This window comes from Phoca vitulina, unplaced genomic scaffold, assembly GCF_004348235.1.
Source record: "Phoca vitulina isolate PV1807 unplaced genomic scaffold, GSC_HSeal_1.0 scaffold48, whole genome shotgun sequence".
NCBI lineage: Eukaryota > Metazoa > Chordata > Mammalia > Carnivora > Phocidae > Phoca > Phoca vitulina.
This window is the reverse complement of record NW_022589751.1, coordinates 12,490,305-12,509,981: the sequence shown is the minus strand read 5'-3', so window position 1 is coordinate 12,509,981 and position 19,677 is coordinate 12,490,305. Positions and strand designations below refer to the sequence as shown.

Genomic DNA, 19,677 nt, shown 5'->3' with positions numbered 1-19,677 from the left:
GGCTCTGTGTAGGGCAAATGAAGGGCCCAGCCACCTAACCCAGATTAAGGTACAGCTTCAGAAAGGCTTGGCCCCCAGTATCTGGGACACTGAGTGGGTAAGCTGACTTTGTGTTTTTGGTTTTTTTTTAAAGATTTTATTTATTTATTTGACAGAGAGAGAGACATCACAAGTAGGCAGACAGGCAGGCAGGTAGAGGTAGAGGGAGAAGCAGGCTCCCTGCTGAGCATGGAGCCCGATGCGGGGCTAGATCCCAGGGCCCTGGGATCATGACCTGAGCCGAAGGCAGACGCTTAACCAACTGAGCCACCCAGGCGCCCCTAAGCTGACTTTGTTTATTGTATCTATGCAGCTTCCACCACGAACTATGTTTTCAAGTAGATATTTTTTTTTAAAGATTTTATTTATTTATTTGACAGAGAGAGAGATCACAAGTAGGCAGACAGGCAGGCAGAGGGAGAGGGAGAAGCAGACTCCCCGCTGAGCAGGGAGCCCGATGTGGGGCTCGATCCGAGGATCCTGGGATCATGACCTGAGCCGAAGACAGATGCTTAACCGACTGAGCCACCCAGGCGCCCCTTCAACTAGATATTTTAGACTCACGAGACTCTGTAGGTTCACTTGGCATCAGTCTCCTCAGAAGGATGTGGGACAGGAACCACGGCTTGGCAGGGCAGCCGGAGGTGGCGCTCTTCTGTGGGGGTTCTTGCAGCAGCCCATGCAGCAGTCCAGAGTTCTCATCACCTCCCCAAAAGACAGCTCAGGTGCAAGGTGATGAGATGCACACAAGGCAGGTGTGTCGGTGGCCCCGGCTTTGAAGCCTCATGCCCACAAGAGCCAATGTCTCTTGTACCCACTTCAAAAATGTTTCTAGAGTCCCTACAAGAGATCTTTTCAGTTATAAGAGTCCTTGCAATCAGGGAAGCCTGGAGCATGGTGTCCACAGATGCTATTTAAGTTTTGTATAGTTCCAGTCCAGATACAATTTATCCATCACAAGCAATGTTGCCTGGAAACATAGGTGACATTTGACTCTTACCAGGTATCCAGGCTAACAGATCTAGTAAGTCAACAGAAGGTCTGTGGTCCAGTATTCATGTAGAAGTGGGAGAGGGTTTTGTTAACACCATGCCTCCAGCTCAGCAGGATCAAATTGGGGGAGAAAAAGGGGAGAGACGGTGTTGGCCTCAGTAGGGCACTTCTGGTAGTATGAAGAACTATATTAGAGGGTACATGGCACAGATGTTCAGCTTATGCAAGAGAGGGTCATTCACATTGATTTAATGGAGACTTGTGTGTTCTGTGGTTCATTAGGTGACCTTAGAGGAAGACTCCAGAATGAAATTTCTAAAACTATTAGGATACAGTAAAGATGAGTTCCAGAAGAAGGTAAGCTGCTTTCACATCAGAAGCATGTACTTGAAGCAGAGAAGAGAATGCTGTCAGTGGAAACCGTCTCAGTGACCTCTTTCTGGGCTTCATTAACGCATATACAAACCTTTTACCTCCTGGATGTAGGCTTTTCCCCAGGTAAATAACCCAAGAATCTTAGAGAGTCCAGTCTGTGTGGTGTGGAGGTGGGAAGAAAGCATAATAGGTGTTTGACCTTGTGCTGGCAAGAGGGTACTCATAGATCTCTCCTTGCAGGTGGCCGCGGGTTTGAAGAGTGACTTGGGGCTGGGCGAGACCCCTCAGGCCAAGGGAGATGATCTCCACAGTAACAGACAGCAGGCTTTCTGCAGCCAGGTGTGGTTGGAGCCCAGACAGCCAGACCTGGGGTAGCACAGGAGACCTGCCTTTAGGGCATCTGCCCCTTCCTGGACGTTTGCTTTGCTCTCATAAAGTGCTTGGCTTCTGTAGAAGTCTTCAAACTCCTCATTTCTTGGAACCACAGTGAGACACAGAGTGCATAAGCTTTTGGGCTGGGAGAGGAGCTATGGACTAGAGACCTTCCCAAACCTTATCTGGTTATTCTGTAGCTTTACCCATTAAGGGCCAGATAGTAGAGCTCTCAGAGAGAGCTACCAAGCCAGCTGTCTATCTCTTTTCAGGTTCATTTCCAAAATAGCCACCTCTGTCCTTTCTTGTACAGACCTCCGAACATATCACAGGGGAAGCCTCTGCCTCCTTATCCTTCTTTGATGAGCTGGTCCCTCAGAATATGACTCCATGGGAGATCCCCATCACAGAAGGTACTCTGATCCTGAGGGAGAGGAACGCTCTATGTGGGAGTAGGTGGGCTCAGAGTTCTTGGACTTGAGAACATTTTCTTCTTGTCCCCTGCCTCCTGCCTCCCTCCCACCATCACAAATGCTGAGCGGTTCTGTTACTGGTTAGAGCTCTCTCTGGATTTTTATGGATATGTCTTTCCTGTGGAAGGCCTTCTAGCAAGATATTTTTTTTCTACTGTTTTCTTACTTAAAACACTGTGACTCTGTTTTTGCTGAGCAACCACACACTATACCTCTAATATTGCCATATGAGGCTCTCCCTCATCTTGAGCCCTGTCCTTAGAGAGTTACCACTGGACCTGGCACTCTGGGACAGCCCACTACATTTTGTTGTTGAGGAATGAAACTTGGGAGTTTTGTTTGGGGCAAGGGAGGCTGAGTGATACAGAGATAGAAGGGGTGTCCTGTGGGCCCTGTAGGGGACAGGAAGCTAGGGTCTGAGGGCAGGCTCACATGGAGGGCACGCCTCTGCTTGCAGACACTGATGGACTCCTGAGCCGGGCTCTCCTGCTTGGAGAACTACGCCCTGCTGTGGAGCTGTGTCTGAAAGAAGAGCGCTTTGCTGATGCCATCATCCTGGCCCAGGCTGGGGGCGCAGATCTGCTAAAGCAAACACAGGAGTGCTACTGGGCCAAGAAGAAAACCAGAATCTCTTCGGTAACTGCCCGCTGTGCAGGAGAGGAGGGGAGGGGATTACTTGGACTTTGTCAGGTGGATGCCTACACCTTGATGTTTAGAAGATCTGCCAGGCTTTCCCTCTCCCCACTCCAACCACCCCTACCTCACCCCCAACGCCTGGTCAGTGGTCTAATAGGAAGCCTGTTCACCAGTGGCTTTTCTTAGCACGTCCCTGTGTGTGACTCTGACTGTGTTGGACGGATGGCTAATGACCTCCTTCCCTCTCTGCCCATTATAGCTGCTAGCCTGTGTTGTACGGAAGAATTGGGAGGAGATGGTTTGTGCCTGTAGCCTGCAGAACTGGAAAGAGGCCCTGGCCTTGCTGCTGACATACTCTGGGCCAGAGAAGTTCCCTGAGCTCTGTGGTAGGTAGCCCTGGGTTTCAGGATGGAGTGGTGTGACTCTAGCATGGAGTTCACGGACACGGTGAGGGAGGAGGCCGAGGAGCAGCCTGAGCTCTGGGAGGTCAGGCCGTGTGGTCAAGGCCAAGGTCTGGTTCAGCTGGGAGGCCAGGACTCTAGTAGGGATCATGGATTGTCCTGTTTTACTTTTTCTCGCACGAGCTCCGCCCTTCCCTGTAGCGCAGAGTTGGCCTCATTATTGTCCAAAGCCACTGTGGTTACTTGTCCCAGCTCATGATCCTCCACCTATTTTCAAACAGGAGAATGAGAAGAAGCACAGGAAAGCTATGCCATTAAAGAACTTTCCTTCTCTCTGCAGACATGCTGGGTACTCGCATGGAGCAGGAGGGTGGCAGAGCACTAACCTCCGAAGCCAGACTCTGTTACGTGTGCTCAGGGAGTGTGGAGCAGCTGGTGGAGTGTTGGACAAGACGCCACCAGGCTTCCTCCCCCCTGGCCCTACAGGTGCTCCTTCTCTGTAGGGCACTGGTCACTCCATACCAGGCTCTTAGGAGAGGCTATTGACAGGGATGTGCAGGGACAGCAGAGGCAAGTCTTCTGGGTACCCAGGCTGGGATCAGTATATTAGGGAGTAGAAAAGGGCCTTCAATGTCTGGGACCTTTTCCCAGGGATGAGCTAGCACCTCCCTCTCTCCTTCCCAGTCAGGGGAGACTGAGCAACAGCTGCTTAGGTGTTAACCTTCATAATTTTTTCCCACTTTAGGTTTGGTTATACAAAGTTATTCTCTATTTGAATAATTGTGAGCCTGGGCCTCCTATTAGCTGCTATGAAAAGTTCTGTGGATTTAAATTTTACCAGACACTCTACAGGTAACTAGAGAAGACTCATAGGAAGACAAAGTCACAGATGAAACGATAGTATAACAGACCCTGAAACTGATGATGTACTAGCAGAGGAAAGGGTAAAGAAAGCAAAAAAAGAGGCAGAGATGTATGAGAGTCTAAGACCCAGATGGACCCAGTTGAAGCAAATGCTAATAGCTTGGGAGGTGAGGCCAAGAGGCTCTTCTCTAACTATTACATCTCTTACGTATCATCACTTGCTGCCTGTACCTGGCCATGGCCAGGTACCCTCATACCCAAAGTGGGAAGTCCCTGGGTGAACTGCCTGGTCTTAGGGAGCAGGATGTGCTTTGAAGAGACCTGACTGCCTATATCCCTGTTCCTATAGGACCTGATGGAGAAGGTGATGGTCCTTAGTAGGAGCTTGGAGCTACTGCGGGGTCCTGACGGGGTGAGCGTAGGCCCTGCCACAACCTGCAGGGTCACTCAGTATGCCAACCTCCTGGCAGCCCAGGGCAGCCTGGCCACTGCCATGAGCTACCTACCCAGTGACTGTACGCAGGTGAGTGGGATCACGTACAGAGAGCAAACCATTTCCGTCATCTAACTGGCTGAGCACTGCCATGTTCTAGGCACTATGCAAATGCTGGAATTCTAGAATAAATGAGATCTAGTCCCTTAGGAAGCTCACAGTCCCTTGGGGGAAATCAGATGTCAGTAACTTACAGTGTTATAACAGAAGCTTATACTAGGCGCTGTGGGACTCCAGGAAAGGGGCTGGTTTTGCCCAGAGCAATCAAGGAAGGCTTTCCAGTGGTTAAAACAGTTGAGCTGGACCTTCAAAAAGAAGCAGCTTCCCAGCAGATGTAGGGCACTCTAGGCAGAAGGAACAGTAAGGAGGGAGGCTTGGCAGGGATTAGGGACCTTTGAGTCATCTAAGGTGGCTGAAGTGTAGAGGGCCAACTGAAGTTTGAATGCTATATGGGGCGAGGCTTATAAGAAAGGATGTTTACTTGTTTTAATTAACACAGTTCTTCACTATTATAACTTTTGTAGCCACCAATTCAGCAGCTGAGAGATCGACTTTTTCATGCCCAAGGTTCTGGTGTCTTGGGCCAACAGTGTCCTCCTTTCCCCTTCCCACGGGTTGTTGTGGGAGCTACCCCCCACTCTAAAGAAACATCATCTTACAGATTGGGATTCTGGCCTTCTCACCAGGTAAGACCTGGTTTGGTTTGTTCATTCATTTGCTCGTTCATTCAGAAATACTTATTAAATGTCTACCAGGTACCAAGCATGGTTCTAGACACTTGGAATATATTAGTGAAAAAAAATGATGAAAATTCTCAACTTTGCAGAGCATAGATTCAGTTATTTTTCTGATAACTTCTTGTCAAACAACTGCTAGGCTCTTAGAACAGAAATGTGGACAAACCATGATTCATGCCCTTAATTAGCTCATAGTCTAGTAGAAAGATAGATATGTAAAAAATAAGTACAGTAAAATTCATCAATGCCATGATTAGGGTATGATAAGGTGCCATGGGATCACACAGAAAAAAGCAATTTAGTCTTTCGAGGAGGGGGAGAAGTTTAGGGAATGTTTTAGAATGAGTATGATGTTTGAGTATTGAAGATTAAAAGTTATTTAGGCAAGGGAGGGAGTAGGTAAATGCTATTTCAAGCAGTAGGAACAGCTTGCACAAAAGCATTGAAGGGAGAGTAAGCAAAACCCACTTGAGGAACTACTGATATTTTAATGGGGCTGCCAAACAGGTGTCTTTTGTAGGGGAGTGAGGTTAGATGAAGCTGGAGTAACAGGTAGGAGATAGAGCAGGAAGGACCTGGAATTCTGTGCTAAAGACCTTAGACTTGACCCTGAAATTGAATGGTCTTATGCAGGGGAATGACTAGCTATGTATTTAGGAAGGACAAGCCTGGAGGCATTTAAGAGGCAATAGCAAGAGATGATGAGGACATGAAATGACTGACCTAAAGCTGGAGAATGAGGTTGGATTTAAGATAATAGGTAGAATTGACAGAAATTGGTGATGGTTTAGAGGAGTCTGTGAAGTGGGGCAACTGACCCCCAGACACTATCCAGTGCCCAGATGGTTAGGGTGCTATTAACTTATGATACCAGGATCCTGCTGGAGGGACTGAGGAACAAAATCCAGCAAGATGGTAAGTAGAGGTACCAGGTGGAAGCTCTGATGATTCATCCTGTCCCACCTTCAGTTCTCATCTTAATTTTCTTTCTTCTTTCCTCCTTCTTTCCCCTCCCTCCTCTTCCTTCTCCTATCCCCTCTTTGTTTCTGTCTCTCTGCCTCTCCCTCTCTCCTTTCTATTTTGAAATAATTACAGATTCACAGGAAGTTGCAAAGAAATGTACTGAGAAGTCTCATGCATCACATCCCCACCCCCACTTCATTCCAGTGTCCCACACAACCATAGTACAATGTCAAAACCAAGAAACTGATATTAGTACAATCCATAGATTCACATCTCACCAGTGTGTGTGTGTGTGTGTGTGTGTGTGTGTATAATTATGTAAGAATTTGTCTTCTCACCTTTTAACAGGGTCCCTCACAAAGCAAAAATTTTTAATTTTTTAAGGTCCAATTAAAATTTTTTTTTCTATGGATCATCATGGCTTTTATGTCTTTGCCAGTCCACAGTCCCCTAAAGTTTTCCCATGTTCTTTCTAAAAGTTTTATAGTTTTATGTTTTACAGTTAAGTCTGTGTTCTATTTTGAGTTAATTTTTGCATATGGTGTGAAATTTAGGTCAAGCTTCTTTTTTTTTTTTTTTTTTGCCAATGGATATCCATAATCATTTATTGAAAAGGCTGTCTCGGGATGCCTGGGTGGCTCAGTCGGTTAAGCATCTGCCTTCAGCTCAAGTCATGATCCCAGGGTCCTGGAACTGAGCCCCACATCGGGCTCCTTGCTCAGCAGGGAGCCTGCTTCTCCCTCTCCCTCTGCCTGCCGCTCTGCCTACTTGTGCTCTCTCTCTTTCTGACAAATAAATAAATAACTTCTTAAAAAAAAAAAAAGAAAAGGCTGTCTCTCCTCCATTGAACTGATTTTGCTCCTTTGTCAAAAACTTAACTGGGCATATTTTTATGGATTTATTTTTCAGATCTCTGTTCTATTCTGTTGATCTGTGTGTCTTTCCCTCTGACAATACCACTCTGTCTTGAATACTACCTCTATATAGTAAGTCCTGACATGAGGAAGAATAATTCCTCCCACTTTGTTTTTCTTTCTTTTTTAAGATTTTATTTATTTGAGAGAGAGAGTGAGGGAGAGAGAGAGAGAAAGAGCACGAGCAGGGGGAGGGGCAGAGGAAGAAGGAGAAGCAGACTCCCCGCTGAGCAGGAAGCCTGATACAGGGATCGTGGGACTCCAGGATCATGACCTGAGCCCAAGGCAGATGCTTAACAGACTGAGCCACCCAGGCGCCCCTCTTTGTCACTTTTTATAGAAACTTACCAGTTCTGTTGATTTTCATTTTAAGAGCTAACTTTTTGTTTCATATTCTTTATTGTTCTATTTTCAATTACTTACCTTTCTTTTCCTTTCCAAGTGCTGACCCTTTTTTCTCTTCACAGGTTCCAACTCCATCTCCAAGGCCAAGGATTTTCACACCTCAGTCATCACTGGTGACACCCTTGATACCTTCCCATCCTGGCCCTTATCAAAGCTTCCAAACACAGAATATAAATGATTACAGGGTACCTGAGCCCCAGGCAGCCCAGCCTTTGCCTTTGGCCCCTGGTGTAAGGCCTGGTGAGTGAATGAGTGAGTGAGTCAAGATTTGTCTGGGCAGAGCACAGAGGAAAACAGTTGGCATGGCCAGCATGGGTATGGGAGGCATTATGTCTACTATGTAGCGAGACGAGCTTAGAATTTGAAGTCTGAATCCCCAGTACTGTCACTTACTGGCTTTGTATCAATGGGCAACAAACTTAGCCACTGTTTCTTTTGAAAAGTGAGAATAGCTATTATATTGGTCATTTCAACCCCCCAGGATTGTTTTTAGGGTCAAATGAGGAATAGTTAAAAGTATTTTGTGAATGGTAGATCTCCATACGCATATATTAATCTTTCATTAGCATTATTAGGTTTGTTTGTTTGTTTGTTTTATTGCTGCCTTATTCTTCCCTGATATGCTCCGAGTCTCTCCCAAATTGAAGTTTGATGGCAAATGGACTGTTTCTGTTCCTTTTCAGCTTTATTTGAGCCACTGCTGTTAAAAGGGCAAAAAGCCCAAGTTCCTAACCTCATGGGGTTCCCTGGAACATGGCCTCTTCCTGGTCCACCTCCACCCATGGTACCCCCAGATGTCATACAGCCTGGCTCTACCTCCCTGGCCGAGACTACTCGACTGTTCCCTCCACTTCCTGTGAGACTACCAGGGGTCAGCCCTACAAGCTTCCGGTCCCTAGCCCCTCCTGTCAATTTCTCTGCGACACACCCTCCAGGAGGGCCAGGTGCTGCATGCTCTAGTGCCCTCCCGACCACTGGCCCCTCGACTGCTCACCCAGGTCAGTCTTCTTTCCACAGCTTCCGTCTTCTGGGTCATTGCCTCCTTCTCTTCCCCCTTCCACTATCACCTTAGGAGTCTTTCCTCACGCCAATGAATTGGGGGCCGTTGGGCTGGAGAATGTCAACTGAGCGCATGGTTGGTCTGCAGAGGGAGGTGTGATTGACTCCAACTAAAATAATTTTGCTGGCCTTCAGACTGAAAATTTCCAGTGTTCCTGACTGTGCCCCTAAATACCTCTATCTTTGTGCTATGCAGGACCTCAAGATTCCTTGAAAAATGCCCCAGTGCCCAGGGCAGACCTCCAGAGGAAAAAGGTCAGTTCATCTCTTGCCACCTACCCCTCATACATTCACCAATGACCCACATTCTAGTTTCTTCCAGAATTCAGCCCATCCCTTTGTCAGGCACACAGACTGTCTTGTCTTTTTCCCCACTCATTCTTCTCCCCTCGGCCATCTCCTCTTTCCTTCTTGCATACATGTATCAGTCTCCCCATCTCCTGGCTCCCTACTCACTATTCTGTTCCCTTGCTCACTCAGGACTTCTGTTGCTCTCTCTTTTTTTTAAGATTTATTTATTTATTTATTTGACACAGAGAGAGAGAGACAGCGAGAGAGGGAATGCAAGCGGGGGGAGTGGGAGAGGGAGAAGCAGGCTTCCCACGGAGCAGGGAGCCCGATGCGGGGCTTGATCCCAGGACCCCGAGATCATGACCTGAGCCGAAGGCGGACGCTTAACTGACTGAGCCACCCAGGCGCCCCGTCTGTTATTCTCTCAAAGCAGGGCCTAGGAAGTCTCTCAGTTTAGACTCATATGCCTTTCTTTCTCTGGCTTTAGTTGCCAGAGACATTTATGCCCCCAGCACCGATTACTGCTCCAGTTATGAGCCTCACCCCTGAGCCACGAGGGTTCCTTTCCTCACAGCCTTCTGTCCTTGGTGTGGGCCGTGCTTCCCCAGGAGCTCCAGGAGAATTCAGCCTGCAGGTGAGAGGAACAGTGCGTTCCCTTCCTCTTGGAAACTGTCCAACTCTCCTTGGGTATAGAAAAGCAGGGAGCATGGGTAGATGGGCCTCATTCCTCAGAGAGGAGGCCGATTCTGCACTGGGGAACTGGTGTGGACAGGTACCAAATGTCCTTACTGCAGAGAAGAGGGCGCGCCCCTTCCCCCAGCTTTGCTGTGGTCTAGTGGGAGCAGCGTGACACTGAGTCACTGAGGACTAGTCTGTAGGGAAGCTGTGAGAAGGACAGCTTGCCAGTCTGCCCTGTCTCCCTGCTCCTCCCTCAGCAACTTCAGCAGCGGCCTCCTGGGAAGGTGGAAAGGAAAGAGCTGCCTCCAGAGCATCAGTCCCTGAAGACCAGCTTTGAGAAGCTTCTGCGACGCTGCTCCCTGTCTGCCACTGATATAGTAAGTCTGAGGCTTCCCCACGATGCCCTCCTCACACCACTAGCTTGCTCCCAGGATCCCTGAGCTGTAGATCAGTTCCTTGTGTGACTCTTTTCTCATGGTCCCCGGACCCACTGTCTTGTGTCTTGTACTTATTTGATATCCGTGTGGGGCAAGGGGTGGGGGGGCTCGGCTGGTCTGAGGCTAGCACCTAGGTAGCAGGGCCCAGCAGCATTGAGGCTTAACTCATGGAAAGGCAGCATGGGGCACTGGAGGGAGGGTGAAACTAGGAGTAAGGCGACCTGCTGTTCATGCACTGGCTGTGTCAGCTTAAGCAAGTCACTTACCCTCTTTGGGCCCCCATTTCCTCTCCTGTGAAATGAAAGCAGTAGCATTAAGTCGTTCCAGCTCCGACATACTGTGCTTCTCTAGAGTCCTGTGTAGTGTCAGTCTTAGAGGCTGGACTCAGAATCCATTTCCCTCCCTGCAGAAGACAAAACGGAAGCTGGATAAGGCAGCCCAACGTCTAGAATGTCTATATGCTAAGCTCTGCCAGGGCACAGTAAGTACACTTAGTGGTGCCGCTCTGCCCCCTGCCCCCCACCATCACCTGTGGCCAAGGGGACCCCAGTGTCCTCTCCCATAGGTCTCACTGACCTGGGTTCCCCACAATATACATACATAGACATCTTGCCCGGCCTGGGCTCCAGAACTTAAATCCTCTCTTACCCTTCCATGCTCCCAGGGTAGGGTCTGGGTTGGGCTCCCTGACCTAAGCGTCTGTCCCTCCACAGCTCTCGCCTCATGTCCTGGCTGGGCTCCATGAGGTTGCCCGATGTGTGGACGCAGGAAACTTTGAGCAGGCCCTTGCGGTGCATGCCCAGGTGGTGGGCTACAGCAGCTTCAGCGAGGTCTCCAGCTTCATGCTTGTCCTGAAGGCTGTCCTCACCATTGCTCATAAGCTGCACATGTAAACCAGGTAGCCTCTCTTGCCAGGAGGCTACTTCTGCTGTTACTTAACTCCTCCCTGCAGACGAGGGGGAATTTCGGAATAGATTCTGTTTGTTTTTCCCCACGCTCTTCCCTTGCTGCCAGGGATATGATGCTGTGGGCTTGCCTCTGAACTAGCAGAGTGCCTGCTTTCCAAGCCTTTATGCCTGGCCTTCTAGAATCCACCCAAGGCTCTCTCAGCCTCTGAGGCAGAGCAGAGAGCTGGTTCTTCCCTGATACTGTACTCTGACAGGACCCAGAGCAGGGCGTCTTCTCCCCCAGGGATATTCTGAGTAAGTGGCTTCTGAGGGGGTAAGCAGGATCATTACCTCCAAGTCTACCTCTGCTGTACCCAGCTTGTGGGGCTTTTGTTTTTCCCTTTCTGTGGGTGATGAGCCTGACCTTACCTTCTCCTTGCCTCCGACTTCATATTTCCAGGTCCTTTTTTCTCTGAGCCCCGGAGGCTGGGGTAGAGTTGACTGTTGTTCATCTTTTGAACAAGTCATGGACGTGAGGGGTGGGTGCTGAGCAGAACCAAAAGGAGGAACTTTGGCCCTTTTTACAAGGACCTACTCATCTGCCAGTATTATAAGGGTGGGCTATGTTAGGCAGAAAATAGAAGAGGTGCATTGCCTTTTGCTGGGAGCTGTCCTAGGCTGGGAAACAGGAGGAGAGGGACCACTGCCTGCGGGGAATGGTCCTGACTTGAGCTGTCAGGGCCCTGGCACACGGCCCTTGACCATTCATTTTGTGATCATCAGCCCAGTTCTGGAATAGGAGCCATATTAACAAAAGACTTTTCTAGCACTGCTCCTCAAGAGTTGGAGGCCCTTCTCCTCAGCCCCCACATGTCTCAGGGCTGCCTTCTCTGGCTGCACTTTTTATGGTTGAACTTTGCATTTGAAGCACTGATGTACTTAATGGGCAATAAAGCTGCTTTGATTTGGTTTCCTCAGTCATCTCCCAATTATTGTCTCCTCTGGTCCTATTTTGCCCTTACCTCTCTTCCTAGCCTCTTTGTTCTTGCTCCCTGCATCCCAGTAAGGCAGGACACATAAGGAGTCTAGAGAGTTGAAGAAAGGAAGGTGCAAGGAGAAAGCCTTGCAGCATCTGTGGCCACTCTGCTGTGTGTGTGTGTGTGTGTGTGTGTGTGTGTGTGTGTGTGTGTCTGTATGTCTCCGTCCGTGCCTGACGTTCAGCTCTAGGGTTTTCCCCACACCACTTCAGGGCCGAGCTCAGCTGCACAAAGGGGCTGGGTGTGAAGCCGGGGGTACGATCTCTAATCCTGTTGTAGATCCCATCATGTCTGTGGGCTAGATGTGTGTGTTTGGGAGGAAGGGATTGTTAGGCAGTATTTGTTTGTAAAGCCACTTGCTCTTCAGATAATACTTGCACTAACTTCTATTGATGAAGCAGTGTGAGCCCCAGCAAAGTCCTTTCCCAAAGTGTCTTTGAAGCCAAGAGCCCATTGAAGGGAAGAAAGGCAGGGAGAGGGGATTAGTTTGTTCAGCAGCTGTGAATTTCAGTGGGAGGTTGATGAACTCCGAAGTCTTTGTTTAAATTAAAGGGGGGGAGAAAAAAGCCGCTGCTGGAGTGAGAGCCCCACTTGGGGCCCTGAACTAACACAAGGAGAAGTCTGAGCTGCGGGAGCTGTGTACTGACTGCGAAGACTTTTCCCAAACACTTTCGGGAAAGGTGTTGTGAGAAGAGAATGGGCGGAGTGGGGGATTAGCATGTGAAATGAAGTTTTCATTGACTCCAGTGGGGGTAGAAGGCTATTTTAATGGCATTTTGTTCTCTTATTTTCTCTTCTTGAGCTCTTTAGAGATATTGTTTTGCTAAGGCAGGCTTTCTTCCCCCTTCTTTCCAGTCTGCGGATTGCCTCTATGGGAGCCAACATAAATATTTCTCCTCCAGGAATGCGGGTTAATTAAAAGGAAATGAATGAGTGGAAGCATCCAATCCAGACCCACAATAGGCGGGTGCCCTGGCCTGCCCTCCCCTCCCACCACCGCCAGCACCACCAGGGCTGAGCACGACCCTGGCTCTGTCTTTGCCCTAACCTGCTGCTAAGGCCAGTTGAGGCTGGGATTCTTTTCAAGAAAAGAAAGTCCTGCCTGTGTGTAAGCTCACAGGCCAGGGACAGGAAGGAGAGAGTGTTTTGCGACCCCCTCCCCCCACCCAGTGTCCTTGTCACTTCTCAGGATCTCCCTCTGCTTCTCTCTGGTGGAGACAGATGGGCCTTAAAGAGTACACAAGAGGAGGGAAGGGATCAGGGTTCCAGTATGTACCCCATGGTAACTTCCTAGTTGGCTGAACAAGACAGACATCTTTTTCAGCATCAGTTTTAATCTGTAAAACAAAAGGTTTGACTAGCTGACCTCCAAGGTGTCTTCCCAAGCAGCTGTTCTGGAGTTGTCCATATTTGCAAAGGGGAACACAGCCCTGGTGATTGAGTGTAAGAGAGAACCTAAACTCCATGAATGCAAGGAGGTTGCTGTGTTGTTCACCACTGTATTTGCACTCCAGTGTTTGCTGAATGACCAGATGAATGAATGGATAATGCAAGAGAGGAAAAAAAGCAATACAGATCTAAGGTAGCTCAATAATGTTTTCTTTATAGAACTCAGATGAATCTGGTATCAATTATATCCATTTGGGAATACAAAACAACAACCTATGAAAGAACTTTCTGGCAGCATGACAGGTTTCAAGTACTGACCTGGAATTATCAAATATGAAGCACAATAGTTCCCTACTTTTATGCTGAGAGACCTCCTGGAGAATGAAGTTTTCCTTTACAACCCTGTAGTTTTATATTTTCTAGCTGCCTTGCCAGATTTTCTTACTGCACACTATCAAGTAATTCTGCCAAGTGGGACAGCCAGGTTAATACATGCTGCTACTTGATTAGGGAAGGACAAGTTGGGAGATTCACGGGGCCCAGATCAAAGCTGAGGGAAGGAGCAAAAAAGGCCTTTTGCTGATAGAGCTGGAAATGAAGCACTAGGAGACCCTGAAGGGAAGTGTGTCCCCTGTGAGGAAGGACACGCAGCCTCTCCCCTCAGTGCGTGTTAGTTGACCAGAGGATGTATAGGGATGAGGCTCGGGGTTTGAGTCTGACCTGGCCACTGTCCCAGTTTGGAATATAAAAGGAGTCTTTCCAGTCTCCTGGGTTGGCCTCTAAAGCCTCAGCCCCTGTTACCTACTTGGAGCCACATCTCTGTGCTCTCTCCTACTCTGGGAGGTAGGATGGGGTGGTCTGGCGTCTCACCAGTTCTCCTAAAGAGCTGTCCCGTGTCCAGACCCATGACCAGCTTAGGAGAAGGGAGATGGCTGGGAAGCTCCGTGGGTTACAGAGAGTCTGTCAGGGATTGACTCTTCCCTTTCCAGAGCCCTCTTTCAGAAGCGAGTCCCTGCTGTACTGCTTCTGTCTCAAGTACACAAGCAGTGAGCTCTGAGCTACTGAGTGAATGTACTGAGGGAAGATTTATGTGGATGATTCACTAATTGTTGGCAGATTAGCCTCTGTCAGGCCAGCACAACTACTTAGGCCATTGGGGAAGTGAGGCTTAAGGGAGGATAGTGTTCTGGCAAGGGGGGAGGGAAGAGAGGGCCTAGACGTTATATCTTCCACCCACCCTCCCCAATGTCCCCAAGAATAAGTTCAATACCTAGAAAAGAAGGCACATATCACAGTGACTGCAATAAATTAAAGTTCAAGGTGCTGAGCTTCCAATTGGAAAGTTTCATTGCAGGAAGTTTACCTATTGAAGGCAAGTATCCAGTGCCCTGAATCCTGCCTGTTTGAGATCCAGGTTTGCAAAAAAAGGAAAGGTCCCAGCTTCTCCTTCCTCAAACTGGGGTCTGAATGGGAAATGGGCTTTATTTAGCTCAGTCTTGGCTCAGAGAAACAAGGATCCTTCGGGGAAGGAGAAGAGGTAAATTTGGTTGCTAGGAAGAAATAGATTAGGAGCAGGGAGAAGTTTAAGGGGTAGGAAATGACTGGTAATCTGCCCTTACATAGTTCCTAGACATTATGGGTATGCCTGGAGCACCTCGGGTGATTGTCTAGGAAGGTCACTAGGTCACTGCCTGACTGGTGAAGTCCGCTGGAGACATGGTATCACGAGGATGAGTAGCACCCTTGGTTTCCAGCGAGTCAGCCTGCTAGGGTTCCCACTTCTTCCATCTTCAGGGCCTGCCTCTAGGAAACAAGCCCCAAAGACATGCTCTTCCTGGGGTCAGTTTTGTCACAGTTTTCTTCAGGGAAAGGGAACGAGAGAAAGCATTAGAGATTGCTGGGGTGTCTGCCAACAGTTAGCAGGGAATCAGGAGCACGGAAGGAGCTCTGCAGAAAAAAAAAGACGTGGCTATGGTAGAGACCTGGCAGCAGAAAAATGGGGGGAGGGGTGCAAGAAAATGGAAAAAAAAGAAAAGCATGGCTTTACCCTGGCCCTGCATATCCGAGAAGTGTTCTTCCACAGGCTCCATGGGCCAGGTCAGGCGTTAGGGCAGCTAGAAGGGGAGGGAGGAACGCCTATTCTCATCCTAGTCCAGGGAAGATCAATAGCTCAAAATCTCAGGACTGGGAGTTCTCAGCCCTAAGGGCGGCCGGTGAGGAGGATGCCGACGGAGTTCGAGGAGAGCGCAGAGGAATTGGGGGAAGGGGTTGGAAAGTGGCAAGTTCTGGAGAGATGGCGGGGTCTCTCCCTCTTGGGAATCCCTGGGCAGGGGAATGTGGGGGGGTGCATTCCCTAGGTTCCTCTATTACTGGGGTCTCTAAAAGAAGCCTAGGACAAATGGGGAAAGGAGGGGGGAGGAGCCGCTCAGGCTCTTCTGCCGGCTTTGTGCGCCGCGCCCCCCCGCGGCCGCTCGGCGCGGCTGCAGAAGTACTTGGTAACGCGCCGGCGGCACTGCTCGCAGCGGACGGCGCAGCACCAGTGGAACTTGCAGTTGCAGCTGGACACGGTCTCGGCGCGGCGCTCCTCCACCGCCAGCCCGCAGTCCCCGCAGAGCCGGCGGCAGCTGCGGCGCTCCCAGCGGCCCAGGGCCCGCCCGCGCCGCAGGCACTCTCGGCCCTCGGTACCCAGCAGTCCTAGCGTTTTGTTCTCCAGGCAGTAGTCCGGGGAGTCCTCCAAGTGCACCAGCTCCCGCGTGGAGATGGAGCGGAAGGTGTCGGCGATGGCGCCTCGGCCCGCAGCACTGTTGCCGGCCCCCTGCAGCAGGTCCACCTTGAGAGCCGCGTGGTACTTCTCCTTCAGGTGCGCGCCCACCTCGCGGAACTCAGGCAGCTGCAGCCAGCAGGTCTGCGTGGTGCAGCTGCCTGACACACCGTGGCACTTACACGTGCGTTTCATGGTGCCCTTCACCGCCTGGGGAGAGAGCTGGGAGTGAGCCGGCCAGGGATTAGGAGGTGGGGGGTCGGCCACTGCGGGGGTTGTGAGGCCTCTAGCTAGTCCACATGGCTGGCCGGCTTGGTCCCTCGCTTTTCCAATCCGCCAAATGAACCGAAGAGCAGTCCGCACCTAGGGCTGGTGGATGGAGCCAGCTGCCTCACCCCAGGGGCTGCAGGACTCACCTTGCGGCCGGCCTCGTTGTTGTGCAGGTTCATGGCTGCCCGGGCATCCTGTCCTGTCTCTAGGGCATCGACGAACTGCTTGGATATTGCCTCTCCGAAGCCCACGTTGTCACTGCAGCCTCCCCACAGCCAGCCTTGGCCCCCTGGAAGAGTACAAGGGGAGGAAAGGTCGTTGAGCAGGCGGGCTTGGGCTCCTGGACGACTGTTTCTGATTGGGTTTGGGGTTGGGCAAGTGCCCTGTCTCCAGATCAGTTTCCGCCTAGATTTGTTTAGGCCCCGTTTGCGCTTCCACTTCCAGCCTCAGCCAGTCCCCTGCTCGGGACTCCATGACCTAAGGAGTTGCAGAGTGGATTCCCTGCAAGATGCCGGCGGCTTGGCCCTCTACACGCTGTTTCTGGTCTTTGGGCAGAGTGTGTTTGTGCCTGGTGAGTGATTGACATCCACAAAATGGCCCGGAAAAGGAGAGGAAATCGGCAGCATTGAGAGGGGGGAGAGAGGCACAATAGAAGTGAAATGGACCAACCAAGTTGGAAGTTGAGCTGGAGGGCAGAGAGGATTCGAGAGGAGGACAGCAGAAAGGAAACAGGGACAAGCAATATGGAATGATGTTCCCCCTATTCTGAGAGAGTAGCAGGATTGAATCCATAGGGAGTGTTGTTCCTTTATGGTGTTTAAATTAAAGAAACCCCTCACTTAGAGAAGGAGGGCCCCAAACTACATTGAGCCTGGTTTTTCACTCTAGGGTTTTGGCTTAAACTGGGCGGCCCTGATTTTCCCCAGATTTAGAAGAATACAACTCTTCTTCACCCCACGGAACTTTTCATTCGTAGTGAACTTTGCCAGCCTGCCCTGGCCACCCACCGTATCTACTCACCCAACTGCCCATTGCGGGAGTCGTCACAGCCGCAGTTGTCAAAGTCGCCAAGGCTGCAGTTCCTAGTCAGAGTGTACATGACCCCAGCAGAACTGATGGCGTGTACAAACGCTGTCTCCCGATTAGCTGGCAGGCAGGAACCAAAAATGGGTGCGTCAGAGGCAGGGGTTGCAACTCAGAGTACCAGTCACGCTGTCTTCCTTGAACGCCATCATTGTGCCCTCCTTCCCCAGCTCCATCCTGTTTCCCCATCTTTATAATGTACCTTACTCTCTTCCATGGTCTGCTCCAGCCTCGGTCTCAGCGCTATGCTTCTCCCCTCCCATCTTTTCAGGTCACACATTATGACTAGGTGGCTAGATTACTGTTGACATACATGGTTCTAAAGGATTTAGGTGGCAAAGAGCCAGAGGAAGAAATGGGAAGGGAGATGAATCTGAAGGCCAGGTTGTAAAGAACCCATGCCTTTTTCTTCCTGAAATACTGAAGTCTAAGAGGCATGGGCCAGCAAATCCTGAAAAGAAAATCTGATTGGCAGCTATTTCATTTACTGGCATGGCCACTCTTTTTCTTCTCCTTGGGAATCTGGTGTCCAAGTCAGTCCCCACTTGTCCTGTACCTCTCTGCTGAGCTGCTGAAGGAAGGGGCTAAGAGGCATGAAGAATTAATACTCCTACCTACCTCCTGATGCTCTTTATATTGTGAGGAAGCCCTTAGCCAACTGGGAGGCAAAGGATATTATAGGATTAGGGGTGAGACAAGGTCCATTCATTGAGCAGTGAGGGTGTTGGGAAGAAAGAAAAAAAAAAAGCTTTATAAGTAAGGAGTAGATGGAGAAGGGACAGAGAAGATCCCAGAGACAAGATCACCTGAGAGCAGAGACCAGGTGAGGACTAGGATGGGGATGTAGAAGCAGCAGGGGGCCACCCCTGAAGAGTGGGGCTCTAACCTGTGGCCAGGGGGTCCAGGGAGCTGTGGCCAAGGCTTTCCTTACCACTGCGAAGGCCACCATGGCTGGACAGCTGCAGGGCTCTCTCAGGGCAATTCCATCGGTCCCAGGCAAACTGATACTTGCATTCTTCAATACCACTCTGGGCACCAGCTGCCACACTGCTGGAATAGATCAGGTAAGCCTACAGAAACACAGGGGTCCAAATTCAGACTCCCAGCTGAACTTGGGAGGCATTTGCCCTTAAGTGGCTACACATCTCTTTTCCTGCCCACTCACCCCTCCTTCGGAAGTAGTGACAGAGTAAGCACTTTAAATATGCTGTTCCATTTAACATCACAAATAACCTTGTGAAATAGGTACCATTTTTATAGATTAGGAACCTGAGGCTCAGAGAGGTGAAGTAAAGCAGTTTGCTTAAGGTCCCACAGCTAGCCGATGGTAACAGTAGGAATGAAATTCAGTGTTACCAGACTCTACACCTCACTAGCCTTTATTCACTATACTATTCTGCCTCTCCAAAATGAGCCCAAATTACATAATTCATGGATTTTCAGCCATCCTCATCCTATTACTGTCTTAGAAAAGAACATTTGGGGGCTGGAACTGTCCTTAGAGATCATGGAGTACAATGTCAGCATTTTAAAGATGGAGAACTGTGTCCTACCACTGCACCGAGAAGGACGTGTGGCTGCAACCTGACACCTGGGAAAGGCTGTTGACTTTTGTGGCTCTGGAACTTCTGGCCATAAATTCAGAATCAATACTCCTGAGTTCTTGCCTTTGTCCTGACACTAGTTTGCTGTGTTCTTTTGGGTGTGTCCCTAACCCTCTCTGCGCCACAGTTTTTCCTTCCATAATATACACAGCTAATAAAAAATGTGGATATAATGAAAAGAAATTGACATGTATAGTCTTCAGTCAAGAGGCTAAGATTAGTGAAATCCAAATAAGTCAAAGGACATTTTTTCTTACCTTTGGACCAGTCATCAGGAAATTGTTCACTGACCTAGAAGAGAGAAAAACCACAGAGCGTAATGGAGATATACCAACTCATTTCTGTTGCCAAGCATTATAAGGATTACCTTAGCAAACATAATTGATAGGAAGAAATGAAAATGGTTTTGCCAACAAAAAATTATGCATAAGGAATCTATTAAAGATAATTTATCTAATAGAATATGTACAAAAGGAGCTAACATTAGGGTGCCTGGGTGGCTCAGTCAGTTAAACG

At 49.5% G+C, this 19,677-nt stretch overlaps 2 protein-coding genes across 10 annotated transcripts in view; one reads left to right on the top strand and one right to left on the bottom strand.

Annotated features, from left to right (window-relative positions):
* The window catches only part of SEC31B (SEC31 homolog B, COPII coat complex component), a 31,744-nt gene extending 19,623 nt beyond the window's left edge, over positions 1-12,121 (top strand). For all 9 annotated transcript variants that reach the window (XM_032432481.1, XM_032432474.1, XM_032432476.1 and 6 more), the window contains 15 exons: positions 1,315-1,389; positions 1,648-1,746; positions 2,093-2,192; positions 2,710-2,888; positions 3,148-3,274; positions 3,630-3,775; positions 4,503-4,676; positions 5,171-5,332; positions 7,728-7,905; positions 8,349-8,663; positions 8,921-8,979; positions 9,503-9,649; positions 9,951-10,070; positions 10,540-10,611; positions 10,844-12,121. In XM_032432481.1, the coding sequence (XP_032288372.1) occupies positions 1,315-1,389; positions 1,648-1,746; positions 2,093-2,192; positions 2,710-2,888; positions 3,148-3,274; positions 3,630-3,775; positions 4,503-4,676; positions 5,171-5,332; positions 7,728-7,905; positions 8,349-8,663; positions 8,921-8,979; positions 9,503-9,649; positions 9,951-10,070; positions 10,540-10,611; positions 10,844-11,023 (2,133 nt within the window). In that variant the 3' untranslated portion in view covers positions 11,024-12,121. The remainder of the gene's footprint in view (positions 1-1,314; positions 1,390-1,647; positions 1,747-2,092; positions 2,193-2,709; positions 2,889-3,147; positions 3,275-3,629; positions 3,776-4,502; positions 4,677-5,170; positions 5,333-7,727; positions 7,906-8,348; positions 8,664-8,920; positions 8,980-9,502; positions 9,650-9,950; positions 10,071-10,539; positions 10,612-10,843) is intronic.
* Positions 12,122-15,868: 3,747 nt separating this feature from the next.
* Positions 15,869-19,445, bottom strand: WNT8B (Wnt family member 8B). The gene is made up of 5 exons (XM_032432524.1): positions 19,419-19,445; positions 18,489-18,627; positions 17,495-17,620; positions 16,621-16,763; positions 15,869-16,414 (listed from the first exon to the last, which is right to left on the bottom strand). The coding sequence occupies exons 1-5, from the start codon at positions 19,431-19,433 to the stop codon at positions 15,869-15,871; spliced, it is 969 nt and encodes a 322-aa protein (XP_032288415.1). The 5' UTR covers positions 19,434-19,445.
* Between the last annotated feature and the right edge of the window lie 232 nt (positions 19,446-19,677).